This window comes from Cervus elaphus, chromosome X, assembly GCF_910594005.1.
Source record: "Cervus elaphus chromosome X, mCerEla1.1, whole genome shotgun sequence".
NCBI classification, from domain to species: domain Eukaryota; kingdom Metazoa; phylum Chordata; class Mammalia; order Artiodactyla; family Cervidae; genus Cervus; species Cervus elaphus.
In genome coordinates, this window is record NC_057848.1 from 128,776,236 (window position 1) to 128,802,025 (window position 25,790).

The window sequence follows — 25,790 nt, forward strand, 5'->3', positions numbered from 1 at the left end:
CCACAACCTCTTAGCCCTATCTGTCAGAGGTCAGACAGGATGAAAATGACAATCACAGAAAACTAAACAAATTGATCACATGGATCACGGCCTTGTCTAATTCAGTGAAACTATGAGCCATGCTGTGTAGGGCCACCCAAGGCAGATGGGTCATGGTGGATACTTCTGATAAAACATGTTCCCCTGGAGAAGGGAATGACAAACCACTTCAGTATTCTTGTCTTGGCAACCCATGGTCAGTATGAAAAAGCAAAAAGTTATGATACTGAAAGATAAACTCCCCAGGTCGATAGATGCCCAATATGCTACTGGAGAATAGTGGAGAAATAGCTCAAGAAAGAATGAAGAAATGGAACTTTAACCAAAGTTAAAACTGTGTGCAGTTGTGCATGTGAATGGTAATAGAAGTAAAGTCTGATGTTGTAAAGAAGAAAAATGCTTAGGAATCAGGAATGTTAGGTCCATGAATCAAGGTAAATTGGAAGTGGTCAAACAGGAGATAGCAAGAGTGAACAGACACATTTTGGGAATCAGTGAACAAAAATGGACAGGAATGGGAAATTTTAATTCAGATGACCATTATATCTACTATCCTGGGCAAGAATCCCTTAGAAGAAATGGAGTAGTCCTCATAGTCAACAAAAGAGTCCAAAATGCAGTACTTGGGTGCGATCTGAAAAAAGACAGAATGAACTCTGTTCCCTTCCAAGGCAGACCATTCAATATCACAGTAATCCAAGTCTATGCCCAACCACTAATGCTGAAGAAGTTGAAGTTGAACAGTTCTATGATGACCTACAAGACCTTCTAGAACTAACACCAAAAAAAGATATCCTTTTCATCATAGGGGACTGGAATGCAAAAGTAGGAAGTCAAGAGATACCCAGAATAACAGGCAAGTGTGGCCTTGGAGAACAAAATGAAACAGGGCAAAGGCTAACAGAGTTTTGCCAAGAGAACCCACTGATCATAGCAAACACCCTCTTCCAACAACACAAGAGTACACTCTACATATGGGCATCACCAAATGGTCATTACTGAAATCAGATTGATTACATTATTTTTAGCCAAGGTTGGAGAAACTATACAGTCAGCAAAAAGACCAGGAGGTGACTGTAGCTCAGATCATGAACTCATTGCAAAATTTAGATTTAAATTGAAGAAAGTAGGGTAAACCACTAGGTATGACCTAAATCAAATCCCTTATGATTATGCAGTAGAAGTAACAAGTAGATTCAAGGAATTAGGTCTGATAGACAGAGTGCCTGAAGAACTATGGATGAAGTTCATGACATCATACAGAAGGCAGTGATCAAAACTGTCCCCAAGACAAAGAAATGAACAAAGGCAAAAGTGTTGTCTGAGGGAGCCTTACAAATGGCTGAGAAAAGAGTAGAAGCAAAATGCAAAGGAGAAAAGGAAGGATATATCCAGCTGAATGCAGAGTTCCAAAGAATAGGAAGGAGAGATAAGAAAGCCTTCCTAAGTGATCAGTGCAAAGAAACAGAGGAAAACACTAGAATGGAAAGACTAGAGATCTCTTCAAGAAAACTAGAGACACCAAGGGAACATTTCATGCAAAGATGGGCACAATAAAGGACAGAAACGGTATGGACCTAACAGAAATATTAGAAAACAGAAGATATTAAGAAGAGGTGGCAAGAATATACAGAGGAACTATAGAAAAAAGATTTAATTAACCAGATAACCACAATAGTGTGATTACTCACCTAGAGCCAGACATCCTGGAGTATGAAGGCAAGTGGGCCTTAGCAAGCATCACTACGAACAAAGCTAGTGGAGGTGATGGAAGTGCAGCTGAGCTATTTCAAATTCTAAAAGATAATGCTGTGAAAGTGCTGCATTCAATATACCAACAAATTTGAAAAACTCAGCAGTAGCCACAGGACTGGAAGAAGTCAGTTTTCATTCCAATCCCAAAGAAAGGAAATGCCAAAGAATGTTCAAACTACCGTACAATTGCACTCATCTCACATGCTAGCAAAGTAATGCTCAAAATTCCCCAAGCTATGCTTCAACAGTAGGTGAACTGAGAACTTTCAGATGTTCAAGCTGGATTTAGAAAAGGCAGAGGAACCAGAGATTAAATTGCCAACATCTGTTGGATCATCAAAAAAGCAAGAGAGTTCCAGAAAAATATCTACATGTGCTTTATTGACTACACCGAAGCCTTTGACTGTGTGGATCACAACAATCTGTGGAAAATTCTTAAAGAAATGGAAATACCAAACCGCCTTACCTGCCTCCTGAGAAATTTGTATGCAGGTCAAGAAGCAACAGTTAGAACAGGACATGGAACAATGGACTGGTTCCAAATTGGGAAAGCAGTATGTCAAGGCTGTATATTGTCACCCTGGTTATTTAACTTATATGCAGAGTACATCATGTGAACTGCTAGGCTGGATGAAGCACAAGCTGGAATCAAGATTGCCGGGGGAAATATCAATAACCTCAGATATGCAAATGACACCACCCTTATGGCAGAAAGTGAAGAGGAACTAAAGAGCCTCTTGATGAAAGTGAAAGAGAAGAGTGAAAAAGCTGGCTTCATTTTACCAATCTCTTAAGTTCATTGAGGAAATTAAGTAAATCTAGTATTGTAAGTATTTGGGAAAATATGGTTTTTCTTTCCTTCTTTCCCTTTTCTTCTATTTACCTATCCATCCATGTCTCTCTTTTATCTTTTTCTCTTCCTCCTGTCTTCTTATAGATGGTTAATTTTTTTAAAATTACCCTCTTTAATGTGTTAGGTAACATTGGGCATCAAACCACTGATATATCATTCATTCAGCAACAATTTAGTGGAGTTCTGCTCTTTGCCAGGCCTTGGACGTATCTCCTACCCTCAAATTGTTCTGCCCTTGACCAACAGCATATGAATCACCTTGAGCTTTCAGAAATTCAGAATCTTTAACTCCATTCCAGACCTGAGTTTAAATCTGCATTTTAACTAGGTTAACATTTGGCTTACAATGCATATTAAAGTGTGTGGAGCACTGCTATAAAATGGTAATTATCTTAAACTATTTACAATAGTCTGGATATGGAAGCTTCATAAATGTCCATCATCAAGAGGAATGGATTAATAATTTTGTGGTACATATATACAATGGAATATTAATAAACCACAAAAGTAACAAAATAATGCTATTTGTAGCAACATGAATGGATATAGAGATTGAGTGATGTAAGTTAAAGAGAAAGACAAATATATGATATCACTTATATGTGGAATCCTAAAAAAGGCCATAAATGAACTTATCTATAGAACAGACAGTTACAGACATAGAAAAGAAACTTATGGTTATTGAGGGGTAAGGAGGGGAGGGATAAATTGGAAGACTGGGATTGACCTCTGCACACTACTATATATAAAGTAGATAACTAATAAGGACCTACTGTATAGCGTAGGGAACTCTACTCAATACTCTGTAAAAGCCTACATGCTGCTGCTGCTGCTGCTAAGTTGCTTCAGTCGTGTCCGATTCTGTGCGACCCCATAGACGGCAGCCCACCAGGCTCTGCCATCCCTGGGATTCTCCAGGCAAGAACACTGGAGTGGGTTGCCATTTCCTTCTCCAATGCGTGAAAGTGAAAAGTGAAAGTGAAGTCGCTCAGTCGTGTCAGACTCCTAGCGACCCCATGGACTGCAGCCCACCAGGCTTCTCCATCCATGGGATTTTCCAGGCAAGAGTACCGGAGTGGGTTGCCATTGCCTTCTCCGAAAGGCCTATATAGGTGAAAGTGAAAGTGAAGTGAAGTGAAGTCGCTTAGTCATGTCCAACTCTTTGCGACCCAATGGACTGTAGCCTACTAGGCTCCTCCGTCTGCGGGATTTTTCAAGGCAAGAATGCTGGAGTGGGCTACCATTTCATTCTCCAGGGGATCTTCCCGACCTAGGGATTGAACCCAGGTCTCCTGCATTGTAGACAGACGCTTTACCGTCTGAGCCACCAGAGAAATGTTCGACCTATATAGGAAAATAATCCAAACAATGAGTCAGTATATGTTTATGTATAATAGTCACCTTGCTGTACACCTGAAAATAGCACAACATTGTAAATCAAGTATACCCCAATACAAATTTTTAAAAATGATAGCTGTCTTATAATCTCTAATGCAAGTTAGTACATTCTGTTCTTTACCAAGCAGCCAAGGGATGATGTCAATATCTAAGTCAGTTTATATCATTCCTCTGCTCAAAACTTTTCAATGGCACACCTTTCCCTCCTGAGTAGAAGACAAAGACAAAGTTCTCATTATTACTTACAAACCTGTGTGATCAACGTTTCCTTACTTCTGTGACTTCATCTCTTGCTCCTTTCCCACGTGCTTTCACTGCTTTAGCCACGATGGCCTACTGTTGTTACTTAATAAGACCTGATATGCTCTCCACTCAGCCTTTCCACTGGCTTTCCCTTCCGCCTAAAGTAGTCCTACCTCAGTTCAGTTCAGTTCAGTCGCTCAGTTATGTCCGACTCTTTGCAACCCCATAGACTGCAGCACTCCAGGCTTCTCTGTCCATCACCAACTCCTGGAGCTTGCTCAGACTCGTCCATTGAGTCAGTGATGCCGTCCAACTGTCTCATCCTCCGTCGTCTCATTCTCCTCCTGCCTTCAATGTTTCCCAGTATCACAGTCTTTACCAATGAGTCATTTCTTCGCATCAGGTGGCCACAGTATTAGAACTTCAGCTTCAGCATCAGTCCTTCCAATGAATATTCAGGACTGATTTCCTTTAGGATTGACTGGTTGGATCTCCTTGCAGCCCAAGGGACTGTCAAGAGTCTTCTCCAACACCACAGTTCAAAAGCATCAGCTCTTCATTTCTCAGTTTTCTTTATGGTCCAACTCCCACATCCATACATGATTACTGGAAACACCATAGCTTTGACTAGATGGACCTTTGTCGGCAAAGTAATGTCTGCTTTTTAATATGCTCTCTAGGTTTGTCACAGCTTTTCTTTCAAGGAGCAAGCGTCTTTTAATTTCATGGCTGCAGTCAGCATCTGCAGTGATTTTGGAGCCCAAGAAAATGAAGTTGTTTCTCCATCCATTTCCCATTCTCCCCTACTATGAAGTAAATGCCATGAGGGACAGTTTTCTTCATTTATTTACTGATACATACTCAGCACCTGGCACAGTGGTTGGCAGATGGTAGATGCTCAATAAGTATTTTTGAAACGTCAGATTTAATTACAAGTGCACATGTGTATGTACTGCTTTGGCAAAGTACATTCACATCTTGACATTTCATTTTCATACAGGAAATAGGTTATTATTGTCATAACTATTTTTGAGATCAGCAGACTGAATCCCTAAGAGACAAAATTTCTTTCCTAGAGTTCTCAGGCACTGGCCCAATAGGAATCTGTTAAGTCTTAGATGGATTTTATTCTCAACTCTCAAATATCTTGGCTTCTTTTCCCAAATTTCTTGGGCATGGGCTCAGGACAGCAATGCAAGAATTTATCTTTCCAAAAGATGGAGTGTCATTCCCTGCTTTGAGAAATTTCCCAGTCCAACCAACCTAACAAAGTTTTTGTTGGTGATTTGTGAGTTCCATATCTCTTAATTATTCTTGATGCTGAAGCTAATGGTTTAAATGGGAAATATCTCTTTGTCCCCCCCTGCAACCACAGATGTCAAAGGAACATTTAGCTAGAACAAAAGAAGGGTAGAGAAACCTGTGTGCAGCTGGGTCAGAAGACAGCATTTTAGCTCAGGGTTGTGTCACCTCTAGACCAAAAGCTATGAGGAACAATATGATTTATAAAAAAGAATACCAAAACCAGAGTTGGGATTCCTAAGTTCAGGTCCCACCTTTGTCACTAACTGACTGAGGAACCTCAGGTGAATCTTTTCTTGGACCTTGTTCCCTAATTCTAAATTAGCAGATTGGAAGAATTGCTCTTTAAGTGCTGTCTGGATATTACTTTCTCTGATTCTGTGAGATCTTTATTATGCTAAAGAACACTGTGATAGTAAGCCATGTTTTCTGCCATTTTCTCACTGATACCGATGGAAGCATGTCTTACTCATGTACAAATGTGTTAGCATGGTATAATCTACTCTTTCTGTAGGTTAAGGGAGATCTATAAATATTGTATTCGGTATAGAAAAAAGTCACTATCAGAAAATATTCATTTTTGTATTTATTTATTCATTTATTAATTGCTCCTGGAAGCATAAAGTGCCTCACCAACATTTAAGTTACACTACCTTCATTTTACAAATGTGGAAGTAGGAAATAGAGTTCTTTTTATCAAAGTTATTCAGTGAGGCCAGTAAAAGAAAGTATATTTTTTAATGAGTTCTCTGAAAAGATGACATTCTTCTTTCTAAATCCAAACAGTGATATAAAAGAGAATTGGCTTAGTTCTAGACTATCTTGACCAATGGTTTATGGTATTTACTCTTGTCTTAGAAATCATATTATGATCAAGGAAACTGAGACACAGGTCAAACAAAGTTAAATACTCTCTGAGTAAGACAATCTCAGTCAACTGATACCTGTGAAATAAACTCTGTCCTCAAATTCCTCCAGGAAAGCTGGACTAGTTTTCCTTGGTCATTTGTATTAGTCTCTGATACACCATCAAGGAATTCTTCCTAGACCTGATAGAGTTTATCATACTATAGCTTCAAGACATTTACATTCGATATGTTTAAGCCTCAAGTTTTCAAACTTACTGACTTTTCCTTTCTGTGAATTGCCTATCCTGATTTATTCCCAACTGTCTTTGTATCTTGGTGTATATGTAGAAAATAACACATTGTAATAAACAATAATATTTGTATAGCATACTAAACTAAAAGGATGAGGCAGCTCATTGGCCTGTAGTGACCAGCCCAGGGTTTTCTGGCTGCTCTAGGCCCTACCTATCCATACCACCTGGACACTCGAGGCCCTGTTCCTATCCTTTGCCCATTTCCTGTAGTTTCTCATTTTTTTTTTTTTTTTTGCTGATTTATAGGAGTTCCTGGTATATTCCAGATATTAATCCCTTAGCAGTTTTCCAAGTTGCAAATATCTTCTTCCTGTCATCCTCTTATTTTTTAATGGCTTCGTTTAATCTGAAAAAAGACTTCATGGACAAAAAAAGTGAAAGAAGAAAAGTTCTAGAGATACAGGCTGTGAACAGGGCAACCATGGTTATTGTTCCCTAATTATATTGAAATTATTTTCAAGACATATATCAAGTCTCTTGTCAGGCTTCCAGGCAAAACAGTGTATGATATCTGTAGAGAGTTGGAGCTGAATGAGGCCCTGGAAATCTTTTCTGATATATACATTTATAGATGGAATCACCGTGGTCCAGGTTTGCACAGGCCTTTCCCTAAGTGTTTTTTAAAACCATAGTTGATCCAGAGGTTCTTTGATTCATCTTATTTCCCTCAAGTCTTTTGGAATCTTCTCTGGAGGTCATGATTTTGATTTATATCTCATATAAGGCACTGATTCTAGCTCAGTGTATTCGATTTAGACTTTTAGATCAACCCTTAGGGTTTAGAAACAGTAAAATTAATAGTCTACCTTCTTTGCCTATTACCATGGCAATGGCTGGGCTAATTCATGTTGATTGTGATTGATTTGATAACTCCCACAATACTGCCTTCACATGCATGCTCACTTTACTCCTAGGAGAGGTGAGGCTCTCAGAAACTTTTGTTTCAGTTAGTTCACACCTACTACCATACCACCTTATTCTCTGTTACCATTCAGATGGAGCTAGAAGGTGTTCGAAGCATGCTTTACAGTAAGATCCATAGACCCCTTCTGCTCCCTTTGCCCTGTGAAAAGCCTTCAGAGGTCCTCTGCAACTTTTCTCTAGGACAAACAACCCTGACTTTCCACCATTCTTCATGGTGTTGCTTTTCAGACCCCTCTCTGCCCTGTCTATTTCCCTCTGGCTCTGTATCCTTTTCTTCATGTTTCTCTGAAAACAGGGCTCAGAATTAAATGATGCTCCCCTGCAGTAGTGTGATTGCCTTTCCATTACTTCTCTCATTCTACCTTCTCAGTCTGTTTCCCTTTTATCCCTAACTTAAAATGGCATTAGTTTTTTTTTTTAAGTCATATTCTACTACCAACTCATCTTAAACTTATACGTTCTTAAAAATGAGTGGATGAGAAGAAACAAAGATTGACTGACCCCTAATCTAAGCCCTGTTCATTATTTTTGTGGAAAATTTGATAAAGTCACTAAGTCAGCCAAAGAAGGGAGTGAAAAATAAAATCAAGACTCCAGAGAACTAGTCAACTCTCCTGGCCTTTCTCCCCTCAGAAGCCTAGGCAGTTGGGTGAAATAGGGGTTAAGGATGACATTTAAGGGTTCTTTGGCTACTCCCATATCCTTATGTCCTTTTTTAAATTTCCTTCATAAGGACATGTGTGTGCTAAGTTGCTTCAGTCATGTCCAAGTCTTTGTGACCCTATGGACTATAGCCCATCAAGCTCCTCTGTCCATGGGATTCTCCAGGCAAGAATACTGGAGTGGGTTGCCATGCCCTCCTCCAGGAGATCTTCCCAACTCAGGGATTGAACCCACGTCTCTTATGTCTCCTGCATTGATAGACAGGTTCTTTACCTCTAGAGTCACCTGGGAAGCCCAATAAGAGCAGTTTCTATCTATTATTTTTAATCCCTTCAGCAAGTCATGTGTCTTAAACACTAAGGCTGGAGAATTTAAGAAGACATTGGATATTGTGTTCAAGGCAATCTTCTCAAGGCTGTATTTTCTTTATATTCTCTGGCAAGGACTTTTCCTTATTTTTAATCATAAAGATACAGTGATACCATTTTGTATTCTACTTCTTTACATTATTCCACAAACACATCTCATGTTACAAGATAGTCTTTCTGACTTTAATGGCTGTGTGATATTCCATTAAGCTAAATGCACCATAATATATTTATTTATATCTAGCATTAGCTTTAAAGAAAAACAGTTGACAGTATACTCTAGGGCCCTACCATCCTATGGGTAGTTACATTTCTCCTAATATATAACTTTATATTCCCTTGTTACAGCACATTCCCTTTCTGTATAATGTAATATAAAGAAAATGGTATCCTTGACAAAGGTAATGGATAGCATATTGGGGGAATTAGGAAGCCATTCTGACACCTCTGTCTCTTTCTTTTTCAGACCCCACTTTTTTGGGGGAATTAGGAAGCCATTCTGACACCTCTGTCTCTTTCTTTTTCAGACCCCACTTTTTCCTTTTTTCCCCATTTCTGATGTATTCCATACTCATGTTAAGATATAGCATCCTTGCTGCACTTTTAAGGATTTGATGGTAATTTGTCACTTCCCTGAGATCTTTCAAATGGCAGCAGTAAACAAAACTATTAAGTATTTCATGAGCTGGCTTCTCAAGGGGATGAATGAGCTGTCCAGGCTGACTTCTGTTTCCTGTCACTCACTAGTACTTACTACTAACCCAGAAGTAACATGCTAATGTAACATTGTTACCTTTTTTTTTTTCCATTTGTTATACTCATAAGCCTACTTTAGGGTGAAAAAGTGGGAGCAGGGGTGAGTAGGTCTCTGTCCCTTGCCTAATGTCAAGATGGAAAAGTTCCTGCCAGATGATATGCTCACTGATTATCTTGCTCTACTGTAGCTAAGACACTTCCAAAGGTGTTAAGAGTTAAAAAGAGAGAGCAGGGAGAGAAGGGAAGAAAATAGAGGTAAGGAAACTAGGAATTACATATTAGGCAGAGAGAAACCTTCAGGAATTTATTACCTCTCTTCCTATTAGTGAGAGAAAGTTTTTGAGGGAAGCAGAATTTGGGAACCTACTTTAGCAAAGAGAGTGAAGCTAAAAGGATATTCTGGGGGTAGAGAGTGTCTTCCTCTTGGTCAGGAATTGGATATAAATGAATGTAGGACATCTTGAGCATAGTAGTCAGGGAGGGCATAAGCCATTAATTAAATAAATGTCAACACAGGCACAAACTATTAATTTGCAAATTGTTAGAAGACACTTACTCATTAATGGCTGAATTGGAGGGTAAGAAGATAAAAGAGAAGTGAGATTTTGGTAGGAGTTGGTAAACGGCATTGAAACCAGGGATGAGAATCTTCCTGGAGTAGCCTAGATGCCTTCATTGCAAACTGTGTTAGAGGAAACAAAATGGAGTTAGACAGGGCCAGAAGTGATAAGTCATTCACCATAATGCTCCTCATTAGGGGCTAAACAGGTGTTATGAAAATCACATTTAGCTTTTAGATGAAAGCAAGTGGGCATAATTTATTCTCACCAGGAACATTTTTATGTGCTAATGATTTCTAATGAAGACCATTACTATTAGTTAAAAATGTACACTGGGTGGTTCAGAATGGAAAACTGTGTTTGTTTCCTTTGCCCTGACTTAAAATGTGTTCTGAGTCTGATTGTGTTATCTCATTTCTCTTATCAGACTAATAATTTCTTTTATTGATTCCTTTTTCATCAGTGGCTAGCTGTATTAATTCATCTATTTATTCACAAATGTGTCCTGAACACTTACCCTGTTGAAAACACCATGCCTGGGCACCTGTGGGCTTGCTCACTAAGTTCATCCAAACAATCTCTCCTGACCAGCTACCTCAGATGACTATGACATTCACTTTAAGAATGGTTTGGTTTTGTCTGTTCCTTTTTGGGGAGTTTTCCTACCAGAGTTTTTGGACTGGTCCTACAAGAAATAGAACATTAGAGTTGTGAATCAATTCAGCTAACCCAATAGCTACTAAAGCGAGTGAACTTATTTGTGCTTAACCAGATTCTGAGAAAGAGTCCTATCACTTTTGGGGGTCCTTGTCATAGAGAATGGTGGGCAAAGCTCTATGCTCTGGAATCTTTGCTCTCTGGAGACCTTTGCTTAAGATCCAGCTTTCCTAATTATTCACTGATCGAGTGACTTCCTTCTCCAAACCCCAATTTTCTTGTATGAAAAATGGAAATGATTATTTCCTGTTTACATCATGGAACTGAAATAAGGCTCCCAAATGCTTAAGAAGTGGTAAAACCCTCAAGGAATGAAGGGCATCCTCATCCTGGACTTTTACTTTGTCTGCAGGGCTACCTGAAGCAATGCCGGAAGAGAAGAGACATGTTCAGTGATGAGCAACTGAAGGTGATCTTTGGGAACATTGAAGACATCTACAGGTTTCAGATGGGCTTTGTAAGAGACCTGGAAAAACAGTACAACAATGATGACCCCCATCTCAGCGAGATAGGACCCTGCTTCCTGGAGCACGTAAGCATCTTCCCCTTTGGGGAGGGTTTTGAGAGACATTTGGAATCCATGCAAGGGGTCTCTGAGCTATCTGGTTCTGCTCAGCTGCTTTGTCCCACAGTAGTGGATGGATTCCTCTCTGACCTTGATGTTCACCCCCTTGCTACAGTATGAGAACTTGGAAAGATACGATGACTTGGCCAAGGACTCGTTTTCTTTACTGTTCCCCTCACTTTTTCTTTCCTTCCAGATAGTTACCAGTAGGATTTTTCTTCAGCCTCTCTTTTCTGTTCCTATTGGGCTCAGTTTCCATGGGACCCAACATTTTTGGAGGGACTCTGAACATATTCACATATTCCAGGAGTCTGAGAAATAGGAAAGACTATGGTCACCATGAAGGTGGACCCCTGCAAGGCATTTAGGAGAAAACACTATGGTAGGGGAAGTGACTTGTGTTGGAAAAGGGGCCGCATGACTTAAGAGAAAGGAGCACTAGAAACAGGGAATTGAGGATGCAAGCCATAAATATAATGACTGTCTCGGTAACTGGGTAAGTTCCTTACATTCTTTGGGCTTCTTCACGTGGATTTAAGAAGGTTTCACTTTATACTTCTATGGTTCTCTAATATCCTTTGGGTCTTATTCACAGGTAACCTAGTTTTGACAACTTTTCTCCCCCTTTTTATAAAGTATTTATTTTTATAAAGATAACACATTCATGTGGTATAAAATTCAAATGACACATGGAAGTATGCAGCTGAAAGTAAGTCTTCTTACAAGTTTTTCTACTTTGACTGTTGGAATTTATGTTGAGGGGATAGCTCTCAGGCAACCCCTACGTTCAGTGATTTGCTGGAAATCCCAGGACTCAGCATATAGTCATACTCATGGCTATGATTTAATACAACTAAAGGATACATAGCAACATCAGCAAAAGGAAAAGGTATAAGGGAAAAAGTCTGAAGGAAACCAGGTATAAATTTTCAGAGTCCTCTCCCAGTGGAGTTACACAGGGTATAATTAATTCCATTTACAATGAGTTGTGACAGCGCATGTGAAATGTTGTCCACTAGGGAAAATTATTAAGGACTCAGTGCCCAAGATGTCTATGGGAGTCTGGTCATGTAGGCACTCTCTGCCTAGTGTGTACCAAAATTCCAGACTCACAGAATGAAAGCAGGTGTTCAGCATAAACCACAATGTTCATACAAATAGTTTAGGCACAGTGAGCCATTCTTGTCAGGGAATGGTGAGAACCCTCTTAAGATCCAAATTCCAAGATGCCAGCCAAGGGCTAACCTTTCAAGTAGGCCTTTTTAGGGATAGCAGTCTCAGGCCTGATATGTTAAGTCCTTTTTTTTTTAAACAGCTTTAAACTGATTCAGTCATTCCATAAAACACCTGAGTAGTATTTATCAAGTTAAGCATGTTTACAACTTACTGGTTTTATTTGTGAGAATATATCCCAGAGGAATTCTCAGAGGTCCATGAGAAAGAGAACATTTACAAGGCTGTTGATAGCATGGCAGTGTTGTGTGTCATCGAGTGGTTAGATGCAGCTTACGTATTTATCACCAGGACATGGATGTGAAACATATGGGGGATGCTTACTCTGGATTAATATCTACTAAGAAATAACAAGACTATATGTGTGTACCCAGTAGCAATGTGTGTGAATATCATAAATATAATATTGAGTTAGGGAAGTAGAATGTGGAATAGTGAATCTCAATTAGAGTCTACCCTGTGCCTTGTAGAGTGCTTAACAGCATACCTATTAAGCATTTTCTATCTACTGGAGGTCAGTAGCAACCCCTCCAGTTGTGACAACTGAAAATGTCTCCAGATGTTGGCAAATGAACCACTAATCTATTGAAATGATCTTATGCTTTTACCCTGTAATCTGTTAACATGGTGATTTAGATTAAATAATTTTCATATCTTAAATGAGCATTGCATTGCTGGGATAGATGCTAGCTCATCATGGTGTGTTATCCTTCTTTAATAATGCTGCAGTTCATGGGACTGCAGTCCATAATACTGCTGCAGTTCATTTAATGCTGCAGTCCATGGGGTCGCAAAGAGTCGGATATGACTGAGAGACTGAACTGAACTGAACTGAACTGATCCTTCTTTATGTGTTAATTCATGTTTTTAAAAGTATTAGATCGTTTACCCTTTTCAAATTCAGTTCTAAGGTTTCTTTTTTTTTTAGGATTTCATATTTTATCATCTTTGTTTAGGTATAATTTACAAGCAATAAGATTCACCAAATGTTTATTTCAATGGGTTTTAACAAACGCATGTAGTTGTGTAACTACCACACATAATCAAGATTATGGAACATTTCTATCATTTCATCAAGTTCTAATGTTTTTCCTTTGTTATCAAACTTTGCTCCCACTCTGGCTCTTGGCAAACACTGATCTGCTTTCTGTTACCATAAGTTTGCTTTTTCTAGAATGTCACATAAATAGAATCATACCATAATGATATTTTATGTTGAATTTCTTTAACTTAATTTCTTTGATATCCATCCATATTCTTGCATATATTAGTAGTTTATTTTTTTATTGTTTAGTGATATTCTCTTGTGTGGATATACCACTCATTCACTAGTTCATTCCAGGACATCTGGGTTGTTTACTAGGTTACTTCCATGTTTGGAATTACTGGGTTGCATTGTAGGTGCTTATTTAATTTTATAAGATACTGCCAAACTGTTTTCCAAAGTTGCTATATCATTTTGCATTCTCACTCTAATCCATAAGAGTTGTAGTTTTTTCACACGGTTGTCAGCACTTGATATTATCAGTATTTTTAATTTTAGCCATTCTAATATGTATGTAGTGGCATTTTATTGTAGTTTATTTTTTCATTTGCTAATGATATTGAGCATTTTTAAATGTGCTTATTTGCCATCTGCATAAAATCTCTGATGAAGCGTCCTTGTCTTTTGGCCTTGTTTACTAAGTGGGTTGTCTGTTTTCATATTATTTAGTTTTAAGAGTTATTTCTGTATTCTGTTTGCAAGTCCTTGGTCATATATGTGATTTTCAAAGGTTTTCTCAGTCTGTGGCTTAGTCTTTCATTTTCTTAGCATTGTCTTTGAAAAGGCATAAAACTTTATTTTTGTCAATTCAATTAATCATTTTTCATGGTTCATGTTTTCTTCTTCTTATTTAAGAGATCTTTGCCTAATACAAAGTCACGAAGTTTTTATCCTGTTTTCTTATAGATATTATGTAGCTTTAATATTTATATTTAGGCTTATGATAATTTTTGAGGTAACTTTTTATGTACAGTGTGAAGAAGGGATCAAGGTAAACTTGTTAATTTGTTTCCATATCAATAAATCAAAAAATCCATTCCAGCACCTTTGTTGAAAAATCTTGTTAATTTCCTCATTGAATTACCTGGGCACCTTTGTCAAAATTCAGTTGATCATATATGTGTAGTTCTATCTTTAAGAAAACTATTCTGTTCCAGTGATCTATGTGACTATTTATATAGTAATACCACACTATGTTTTCTTATTGTTTAAGTTGAGATATAATTCTCATATAACATTATATCAGTTTCAGGTGTACAGAATGATAATTTAATATTTGTATATGTTATGAAATTATTGCCACAATAAATCTAGTTAACATCCATCACCATACATAGCTAAAATTTTTTTCTCACATCATCTTGAATAATCTAGCTTCATAGCAAGTCTTGAAAGCAGGTAAACTTCTTCGTATTCACTTTTTTTTCAAAATTATTTTAGATGATTTTTTAATTTATTTTTTATTGAAGGATAATTGGTACAGAATTTTAATGTGTTCTGTCAAACCTCAACATGAATCAGCCATAGATATACATATAACCCCTCCCTTTTGAACCTCCCTCCCATCTCCCTCCCCAACCCACCCATCTAGGTGTTTCTATATACATTTATCTTATCACAATAAGAATTTTTTTTCTCTTTATTGTATCTATACGAGATGATGGAAGTTAAATAAACATTGTGATTATCATTTCACAATATACATAAATCAAGTCATCTTGCTGTACACCTTAAACTTATACAGTGATGTATATCAGTTATTTCTGGATAAAACTAGGGGGGAAAGAATCAGCTTGCTTAGTTCTACCAAAAAGCAAGAAACACACCAACCAAAAAGAACTCTTCTAGCAATTTAATTAGGATTACATTAAATCTCCCAGCATTGTTTATAGTTTTCATTTGTATAGGTCTTGATCTTATTTTTAAAAATTGATTTCCAAGTAGTTAATTTTTGCTACTTTATAAATTGCATTTTTATCTCAATCTCCTGTAGTTTGTTGTGATGATATAGAAATACAATTGATTTTTTATACAGCTGTCCCCCAGTATTGCAGGGGATTGGTTCCAGGACACCGTGCAGATAACAAAATCCACAGACGCCCAAGTCCCATATACAAAAGGTATAATATATACTCCCATATACTTTAAATCATCTCTAGTTTATTTATGATACTTAATACAATATAAATACTATATGCTGCTGCTGCTGCTGCTAAGTCACTTCAGTCGTGTCCGACTCTGTTTGACCCAGACGACAGCCCACCAGGTTCCGCCATCCCTGGGATTCTCCAGGCAAGAACACTGGAGTGGGTTGCATTTCCTTCTCCAATGGATAAAAGTGGAAGTGAAGTCACTCAGTCATGTCCAACTCTTCCTGACCCCATGGACTGCAGCCTACCAGTCTCCTCTGTCCATGGGGTTTTCCAGGCAAGAGTACTGGAATGGGTAGCCATTGCCTTCTCCAAAATACTATATAAATGGCTGTAAATACAGTGCAAATGCTATTTAGTTACTGGCATGCAGAAAATTCAAGTTTTGCCTTTTGGAACTTTCTGGAACTTTTTTCTGAATATTTTCCATCTGCAGTTGGTTGAATCCACAGATTGAGAAACTGCCACTATGGAGGGCCAACTGTATTGATGAATCCTGATGTGTTACTAAATTCATTAATTGGGTTGAGGGTTGTTGTTGTTTTTTTTTTTTTTTGTAGATTCCTTAGAATTTTATACATACACAATCACATGATTTCTAAATAAAGATAGCAGTTTTATTTCTTTTTCTTAAATCTGTGTACCCCCTATTTTCTTTTCTTGTCTTATTGAACTAGCTAGGATCTGTAGTATAGTGTTAGTGATAAGAGCAAGCATCTTTTTACTTATACCTGATTTTTAGGGGCAAAGATTCAATATTTTACCATTGAGAATGATATTAGCTTTAAAGTTTCTCATGGTCACTCTTTATCACATGGGAAAGCTTTTTTCTAATCCTGGTTTGCTGATGACTTCTAGTGTAAATGTAGTAAATGTATTTTATCAAATGCTTATTGACGTAATATGGATTTTCTCCTTTAATTTTTTTATCATGATGAATTGGATTGAGATAAGTCCCTCCTAATCATGGTGTGTTATCCTTTCAGCATACTATTTTCCCTGATTTTTAAAAGTAGGTTGTTTGACTTTTTATTATTAAGTTACAGTATTTTTTATACAGTGGATGCAAGTTCTTTATCAGATTTGCATTTTCTGACTTCTTTTGATCTGTATGGCTTGCCTATTTATTTTTTAATAATAATTTTAAGCCCATGTATAAAAACTCTTTATCAGTTATATTTTTATTTCTCTTAGGTTTTACTCATTTATTATGTTCTTGTACACCAGGTTATTTTTTGAATGAGTACTGAACAGTGGATACAAAAAATTGTAGAGGTTTTTGTAACACTTAGAAATAATGTCAAGCTTACAGAAAAGTTTAAAAAATAAGAACAATCCACACACAGTAATGAAGACCCAGAACAGCCAAAAATAAATAAATAAAATTATATTAAAAAATAAGAACACTACAAAGGGTACCCATACAAGCATACCTCAGATATGTCAATTTGTTTTCATACCACCACAGTAAAGTGAGCCACAAAATTTTTTTTTGGTTTCCCAGTGCATGTAAAAGTTATGTTTACTTTATATTATTGTCTATTAAGTGTGTAAGAGCATTATGTCTAAAAAACAATATATGCCTTACTTAAAAACACTTTATTGATAAAACATCCTAACTATTATCTGAGCCTTCAGCAAGTCATAATCCTTTGCTGGTGGAGAGTCTTACCTCAATATGTTGATAGCTGCTGACTGATCAAGGTGTTGATTGCTGAAGGCTGGGGTAGCTGTGGCAATTTCTTAAATTAAAACAATGAGTTTTGCTGCATCAATTGACTCTTCCTTTCATGAATAATTTCTCTGTAGCATGCAATGGTGATTGACAGTACTTTACTCATGATAGAATTTCTTTGAAAATGGAAACTCTCTCAAACCCTGCCACTGTTTTAGCAACTGAGCTTATGTAATATTCTAAATCCTTTGTTGTCATTTCAACTGTCTTCACAGCTTCTTCATAAGGAGTAGATTCCATCTTCAGAAACAACTTTATTTGCTCATCAATAAGAAGCAACACTTCATCCATTAAAGTTTTATCATGAGATTGCAGCAATTCAGTCACATCCTCAACCTCCACTCCTAATTCTAGTTGTCTTGCTATTTCTACCACATCTGAAATTACTTCCTCCACTGAAGTCTTAAAATTTTCAGTTATCCATGAGTGTTGGAATTAACTTCTTCCAAGATCCTATTAACACTGATTATTTTGACCTCTTACCATAAACCACAAATGTTCTTAAAGGCATGTAGAATGTGAATCTTTTCCAGGTTTTCAATTTTCTTTGTCTAGATCTATCAGAGGAATCTATGTCAGCTATAGCCTTAAAGATTTTATTTCTTAATGCTAAGACTTAAACATCAAAATTATTCCTTGATCTAGGGCCTGTATTGTTGTTGTTGTTTTTGCTGTTCAGTCACTAAGTTGTGTTAACTTTTTGTGACCCCAGGGACTGTAGCACACCAGGCTTCCCTGTTCCTTACTGTCTCCTGGGGTTTGCCAAGTCCATGTGCATTGAATCAGTGATGCCATCCAACCGTCTTAACCTCTGTTGCCATCTTCTCTTCCTGCTTTCAATCTTTCCCAGCATCAGGGGCTTTTCTGATGAAATCAGATTTTAACATCATGTGGCCAGTGTATTGGAGCTTCAGCTTAACCATCAGCCCTCCTATTGAATATTCAGAGTTTATTTCCTTTAGGATTGACTGGTTTGAACTCCTTGCTGTCCAAAGGACTCTCGAGTCTTCTCCATCAACACAATTAGAAAGCATTAATTCTTTGGTTCTAAGCCTTCTTTATGACTTCCCTGGTGGCTCAGACAGTAAAGCGTCTGCCTACAACGTGGGGGACCTGGGCTCAATCCCTGGGTTGGGAAGATCTCCTGGAGAAGGAAATGGCAACCCACTCCAATATTCCTGCCTAGAAAATCCCATGGAAGGAGGAACCTGGTAGGCTACAGTCCATGGGGTCGCAAAGAGTCGGACACAACTGAGCGACTTCACTTAAGCCTTGTTTATGGTCCAAACCTCACAATGGTACATAGCTACTGGAAAAACCATAGCTTTGAGTATACAGACCTTTTTCAGCAAAGTGATATCTCTGCTTTTTATGCTGTCTAGGTTTGTCACAGCTTTCCTTCCAAGGAACAAGCGTCTCTTAATTTCATGGCTGCAGTCATCATCCACAGTTATTTTGGACCCCAAGAAAATAAAATCTCTCACTGCTTCCAGTCTTTCCCCTTCTATTTGCCATGAGATGATGGGACCAGATGCCATGATCTTAGTGTCTTGAATGTTGAGTTTTAAGCCAGCCTTTTCATATTCCTCTTTCACCTTTATCAAGAGGCTCTTAAGTTCCTCTGAACATTCTGCCATTAGGGTAGTGTCATCTGCATATCTGGGGTTATTGATATTTCTCCCAGCAATCTTGATTCCAGCTTATGTTTCATCCATCCTGGTGCTTCACATGGTGTACTCTGCATCTAAGTTAAATAAACAGGGTGACAGTATACAGCCTTGATGTATTCCTTTGTCAATTTTGAACCAGTCCATTGTTCCATGTCTGGTTCTAACTGTTGCTTTTTTACCTGCATACAGCCTTCTCAGGAGACAGATAAGGTGGTCTGGTATTCCCATCTCTTTAAGAATTTTTGACAGTTTGTTGTGATCCACACATTCAAAGACTTTAGCATAGTCAATGAAGCAGAAGTTGATGTTTTTCTACATTCCCTTGCTTTCTCTGTGATCCAGTGAATGTTGGCAATTTGATCTCTGGTTCTTCTGCCTTTTGTAAATCCAACTTGTACATCTGGAAATTCTAGTTTACATATCACTGAAGTCTAGCTAGGATTTTGAGCATTACCTTCCTAGCATGTGAAATGAGCACTATTGTTCAGTAGTTTGAACATTCTTTGGCATTGACCTTCTTTTGGATTGGAATGAAAATTGATCTTTTTCAGTCCTGTGGCCACTGTTGAGTTTTCCAAGTTTGCTGACATATTAAGTGCAGCACTTTAACAGCATCATCTTTTAGAATTTGAAATAGCTTAGCTGGAATTTCATCACCTTCACTAGCTTTGTTTGTAGTGATGCTTCCTTAGGCCCACTTGACTTCACATTCCAGGATGTCTGACTGTAGGTGAGTGACCATTCCACAGTGGTTATCCAAATCATTAAGACTTTTTGTTGTATAGTTCTGTGTATTCTTGCCACCTCTTCTTAATCTCTTCAACTTCTGTTAGTTCCTTACTGTTTCTGTCCTTTATCGTGCCCATCCTTGCATGAAATATTCCCTTGATACCTCCAGTTTTCTTGAAGAGAACTTTCCCTTTCTGCTGTTTCCTCTATTTCTTTGCATTGTTCAATGATGAAGTCTTTCTTATCTCACCTTTCTATTCTTTTGATCTCTTCATTCAGTTGGTTATATCTTTCTGTTTCTCCCTTTCCTTTCACTTCTCTTCTTTCCTCAGCTATTTGTAAGGCCTCTTCAGACAACCATTTTGCCTTTTTTCCATTTCTTTTTCTTGGGGATGGTTTTGATCACCACCTCCTCTACTATGTTTAAACCTCTATCCATAGTTCTTCAAGCACTCTATCTATCAGATCTAATTCCTTGAATCTATTAATCACCTCCACTGTATAATCATAAGGAATTTGATTTAGACCATACCTCACTTGCCTAGTGGTTTTCCCTACTTTATTCAATTTAAGTTTGAATTTTGCAGTAAGGAGTTCATGATATGAGCCACTGTCAGCTCCATGTCTTGTTTTTGGTGACTGTATAGAGCTTCTCCATCTTCAGCTGCAAAGAATGTAATCAGTCTGATTTCGGTATTGATAATTTGGTGACATCCATGTGTAGAGCAGTACTTGTGTTGGAAGAGGATGTTTGCTATGACCAGTGTGTTCTCTTCTCGAAACTTTGTTAGACTTTGGCCTGCTTCATTTTGTATTCCAAGGTCATGAAAGAAAGTGAAAGTGAAAGTCGCTCAGTCGTATCCAACTCTTTTCAACCCCATGTCCATGGGATTCTCCAAGCCAGAATACTGAAGTGGATACTCATTCCCTTCTCCAGGATATCTTCCCAACCCAGGGATCAAGCCGAGGTCTCGCACATTGCGGGCATATTCTTTATGAGCCTGAGCCACTAGGGAAGACCAAGAATAATGGAGTAGGTGTCCTATCCCTTCTCCAGTGGATCTTCCTGATCCAGGAATCAAATGGGGGTCTCTTGCATTGCAGGCGGTTTCTTTACCAGCTGAGCTACCATGGAATCCCACTCCTAGGTCATACTTTTTTTTTCCCCCTAGGTCATACTTGCCTGTTACTCCAGGTATCTGTTGACTTCCTACTTTTCCATTCCAATCCCTGTGATGAAAAATAGATCTTTATTTGGTGTTAGTTATAGAAGGCCTTTAGGTCATCATAGAACCAGTCAACTTCAGGCATGAAAACACCATTAATCTCATTGTACATCTCTCTCAGAGCTCTTGGGAATTGTCAATGAGTGGTAACATGTTGATAGAATTTTTTTCTGAGAAGTCTCAACAGCTGGCCTAAAATATTCAGTAAATTATGTTTTGTTGTTCCATTTATTGAGCACTGCCAAAGTAGATCTAACATAATACTTAAAGACCTCAGTATTTCATAATGGTAAAAGAGCATTGACTTGGACTTAAACTCACTGGAGCTATATTAACTCATAACAAGAGAATCAACTGCCCTTTGAAGTTTTGCAGCCAGGTGTTGACTTCCTTTCTAGTTTTAAAAGTCCTAGCAGAATCTTTTTTCTATAGACGGCTGCTTTGTCTACACTGAAAATCTGTTGTTTAGTGTAACACTTCACTATCTTAGCTATATCTTCTATATTACTTGCTGCAGTTTCTGCATTAGTACTTACTGCTTTACCTTGTGCTTTTATGTTATGGAGATGGCATCTTTCCTTAGATCTCATGAGCTGAACTCTGATAGCTTCACTCTTTTTTTTTAATTAATTTATTTTTTATTGAAGGATAATTGCTTTACAGAATTTTGTTGTTCTCTGTCAAACCTCAACATGAACCAGCCATAGGTATACATGTATCCCCTTTTGAAGCTCTCTCCCATCTCCTTCCCCATCCTACCCCTGTAGGTTGATACAGAGTCCCTGTTTGAGTTTACTGAGCCATATAGCAAATTCCTGTTGGCAATCTAGTTTGCATACGGTAATGTAAGTTTCCATGTTACTCTTTCCATACATCTCACCCACTCCTCCCCTCTCCCCATGTCCATAAGTCTATTCTCTATGTCTCTTTCTCCACTGTTGCCCTGTAAGTAAATTCTTCAGTACCATTTTCTAGATTCTGTGTATATGTGTAAGAATACATTATTTATCTTTATCTTTCTGACTCACTTCACTCTGTATAATAGGTTCTAGGTTCATCCACCTCATCAGAACTGTCTCAAATGTGTTCCTTTTTATGGCTGAGTAATATTCCATTGTGTATATATTACCACTATTTCTTTATCCATTCATCTGTCAATGGACATCTAGGTTGCTTCCATGTTCTTGTTGTAAATAGTTGTTGTAAACAGATAATTATAAGACACTAATGAATGAAATCAAAGATGGCATAAAGAGATGAGAGATATTCCATATTCCTAGGTAAGAAAAGTCAATATTGTGAAAATGAGCATACTTCCAAATGCAATCTACAGATTTAATGCTATCCCTATCAAATTACCAATGGCATTTTTCACAGAACTAGAACAAAAAATTTCACAATTTTGTTGTGAAATTCACAACATCTGTTTTTCCTTGTTCATGTTGTAAATAGTGCTGCAATGAACAATGGGATACACATGTCTCTCTCAATTTTGGTTTCCTCAGGGTATGTGCCTGGGAGTGGGATTGCTGGGTCATATGGTGGTTTTATTCCTAGGGTTTTAAGGAATCTTCATACCATCTTCCATAGTATGGAAGTGGCTGAATCAATTGACATTCCCACCAACAGTGCAAGAGGGTTCCCTTTTCTCTGCACCCTTTCCAGCATTTATTGTTTGTAGACTTTTTGAGGAGGGCCATTCTGACTGGTGTGAGGTGCTATCTCACTGTAGTTTTGATTTGTATTTCTCTAATAATGAATGATGTTGAGCACCTTTTCATGTGTTTGTTAGCCATCTGTATATCTTCTTTGGAAAAATGTCTGTTTAGGTCTTTTTCACACTTTTTGGTTGGTTTGCTTGTTTTTCTGGTATTGAGTTGTATGAGCTGCTTGTATATTTTGGAAATTAATCCTTTGTCAGTTCATTTGCTATTATTTTCTCCCATTCTAAGAGTTGTCTTTTCACCTGGCTTATAGTTCCCTTTGCTGTGCAAAAGCTTTTAAGTTTAATCCATCCCCACTTGTTTACTTTTGTTTTTATTTTCATAACTCTAGGAGGTGGGTCATAGAGGATCTTGCTTTGATTTATGTCATTGAGTGTTCTGCCTATGTTTTCCTCTAAGAGTTTTATAGTTTCTGGTCTTACATTTATGTCTTTAATCCATTTTGAATTTATCTTTGTGTATGGTATTAGGAAATGTTCCCATTTCATTCTTTTACATGTAGCTGCCCAGTTTTCCCAGCACCATTTATTGAAGAGGCTGTCTTTGCCCCATTGTATATTCTTGCTTCCTTTGTCAAAAATAAGATACCCATAGGTGCATGAGTTTATTTCTGGGCTTTCTATCTTGTTCCATTGGTCTATATTCTTGTTTTTGTGCCAGTACAATACTACCTTGATAACTGTAGCTTTGTAGTATAACCTGAAGTCAGGAAGCTTGATTCCTCCAGCTCGATTCTTCTTTCTCAAGACTGTTTTGGCTATTTGGAGTTTTTGTGTTTCCATATGAATTGTGTTTTTTTTTTTTTTATTCTAGTTCTGTGAAAAATGCCATTGGTAATTTGATAGGGATAGCATTAAATCTGTAGATTACATTTGGAAGTATACTCATTTTCATAATATTGATTTTTCTTACCTAAGAATATAGAATATTTCTCATCTCTTTATGTCATCTTTGGTTTTTGTTTCATTAGTGTCTTATAATTATCTGTGTGCAGTACTTTTGTTTTCTTCGGTAAGTTTATTCCTAGATATTTAATTCTTTTTGTTGCAATGGTGAATGAGATTGATTCCTTAGTTTTTCTGATTTTTCATTGTTAGTATATAGAAATGCAAGTGGATTTTGTGTATTGACTTTGTGTCCTGCAACTTTGCTAAATTCACTGATTAGCTCTAGTAATTTTATGATACTATCTTTAGGATTTTCTATACACAGAATCATGTCATCTGCAAACAGTGAGAGCTTTACTTCTTCTTTTTTGATCTAGATTCCTTTTATTTATTTTTCTTCTCTGAATCCTGTAGCTAGAACTTTCAGAACTCTATTCAATAACAGTGGCAAAAATGGACACCCTTGTCTTGTTCCTGATCTTAGGAGGGATGCTTTCAGTTTTTTGCCATTGAGAATAATGTTTACCGTAGGCTTATCATATATGGCCTTCACTATGTTGATGTGGGTTCCTTCTATGCCCATTGTTTGAAGAGTTTTAGTCATAAATGGGTGCTGAATTTTATCAAAGGCTTTCTCTGCATCGATTGAGATTATCATATGGTTTTTATCTTTCAGTTTGTTAATATGGTCTATCACATTTATTGATTTCCATATATTGAAGAATCCTTGCACCCCTGGAATAAACCCAACTTGATCATGGTGTATGAGCTTTTTGATGTGTTGCTGAATTCTGTTTGCTAAATTTTTGTTGAGGATTTTTTCATCTATGTTCATCAGTAATATTAGTCTGTAGTTTTCTTTTTTCCTGTTTTCTTTGTCTGGTTTTGGTATCAGGGTGTTGCTGGTCTCATAGAATGAGTTTGGAAGTGTTCCTCCTTCTGCAATTTTTGAGTTTTAGAGGGAAAGGCATTATCTCTTCTCTAAGTGTTTGGTATTATTCTCCTGTGAAGCCATCTTGTCCTGGGCTTTGGTTCTTTGGGGAGATTTTTTTATCACAGCTTCAATTTCAGTGCTTGTAATTTAGTTGTTCATAATTCTATTTCTTCCTGATTCAGTCTTGGAAGATTGAACTTATCTAAAAATCTTTGCATTTCTTCTAGGTTATCTTATTCATATATAGTTGTCCATAATAGCCCCTTATAATCCTTTGTACTTCTGCATTGTTTGTTGGAACCTCTGCTTTTTCACTTCCAATTTTGTTGATTTGATTCTTCTCTCTTTTTTCTTGATGAGTCTGGCTATGGGTTTGTAAATTTTATCTTCACAAACAAGCAGCTTTTAGTTTTACTAACCTTTACTGTTGTTTCTTTCATTTCTTTTTCATTTATTTCTGCTAGGGTCTTTATGATTTCTTTCCTTCTACTAATTTTGGGATTTTTTTCTTCTTTTTCCAGTTGCTTTAGGTGTAAAGTTAGGTTGTCTATTCGATGTTTTTCTTGTTTCTTGAGGTAGCATTGTATTCCTATAAACTTCCCTCTTAGAACTGATTTTGCTGCATCCCATAGGTTTTTGGTTGTTTTTTCATTGTCATTTGTTTCTAGATTTTTTTTTTATTTCCCTTTTGATTTCTTCAGTAACATATTGGTAATTTAGAAACACGTTGTTTAATCTCCATGTGTTTGTTTTTCTTACAGTTATTTTCTTGTAACTGATATCTAGTCTCAGCATTGTGGTCAGAGAAGACGCTTGATACGATTTCAATTTTCTTAAATTTACTGAGGTTTGATTTGTGACCCAAGATATGGTCTATCCTGGAGAATGTTCCATGTGCACTTGAGAAGAAGGTATATTATTCTTCATTTGGATGGAATGTCCTGAAGATACCAATGAGATCCATCTCATCTAATGTATCATTTAAGAGTTGTCTTTCCTTATTAATTTTCTGTTTTGATCATCCGTCCATTGGTGTGAGTGGGGTGTTAAAATCTCCTACTATTATTGTCTTACTGTCAATTGTTCCTTTTATGTCTGTTGGTGTTTGTCTTATGTACTGAGGTGCTCCTATGTTGGGTGCATAGATATTTA

General features: G+C 37.3%; 1 protein-coding gene across 16 annotated transcripts in view; it reads left to right on the top strand.

The window, feature by feature from the left end:
- The window catches only part of ARHGEF9 (Cdc42 guanine nucleotide exchange factor 9), a 435,862-nt gene that overhangs the window by 327,802 nt on the left and 82,270 nt on the right, over positions 1 to 25,790 (top strand). For all 16 annotated transcript variants that reach the window (XM_043895128.1, XM_043895127.1, XM_043895129.1 and 13 more), the window contains one exon: positions 11,093 to 11,272. In XM_043895128.1, coding sequence (XP_043751063.1) covers positions 11,093 to 11,272 — 180 coding nt within the window. The remainder of the gene's footprint in view (positions 1 to 11,092; positions 11,273 to 25,790) is intronic.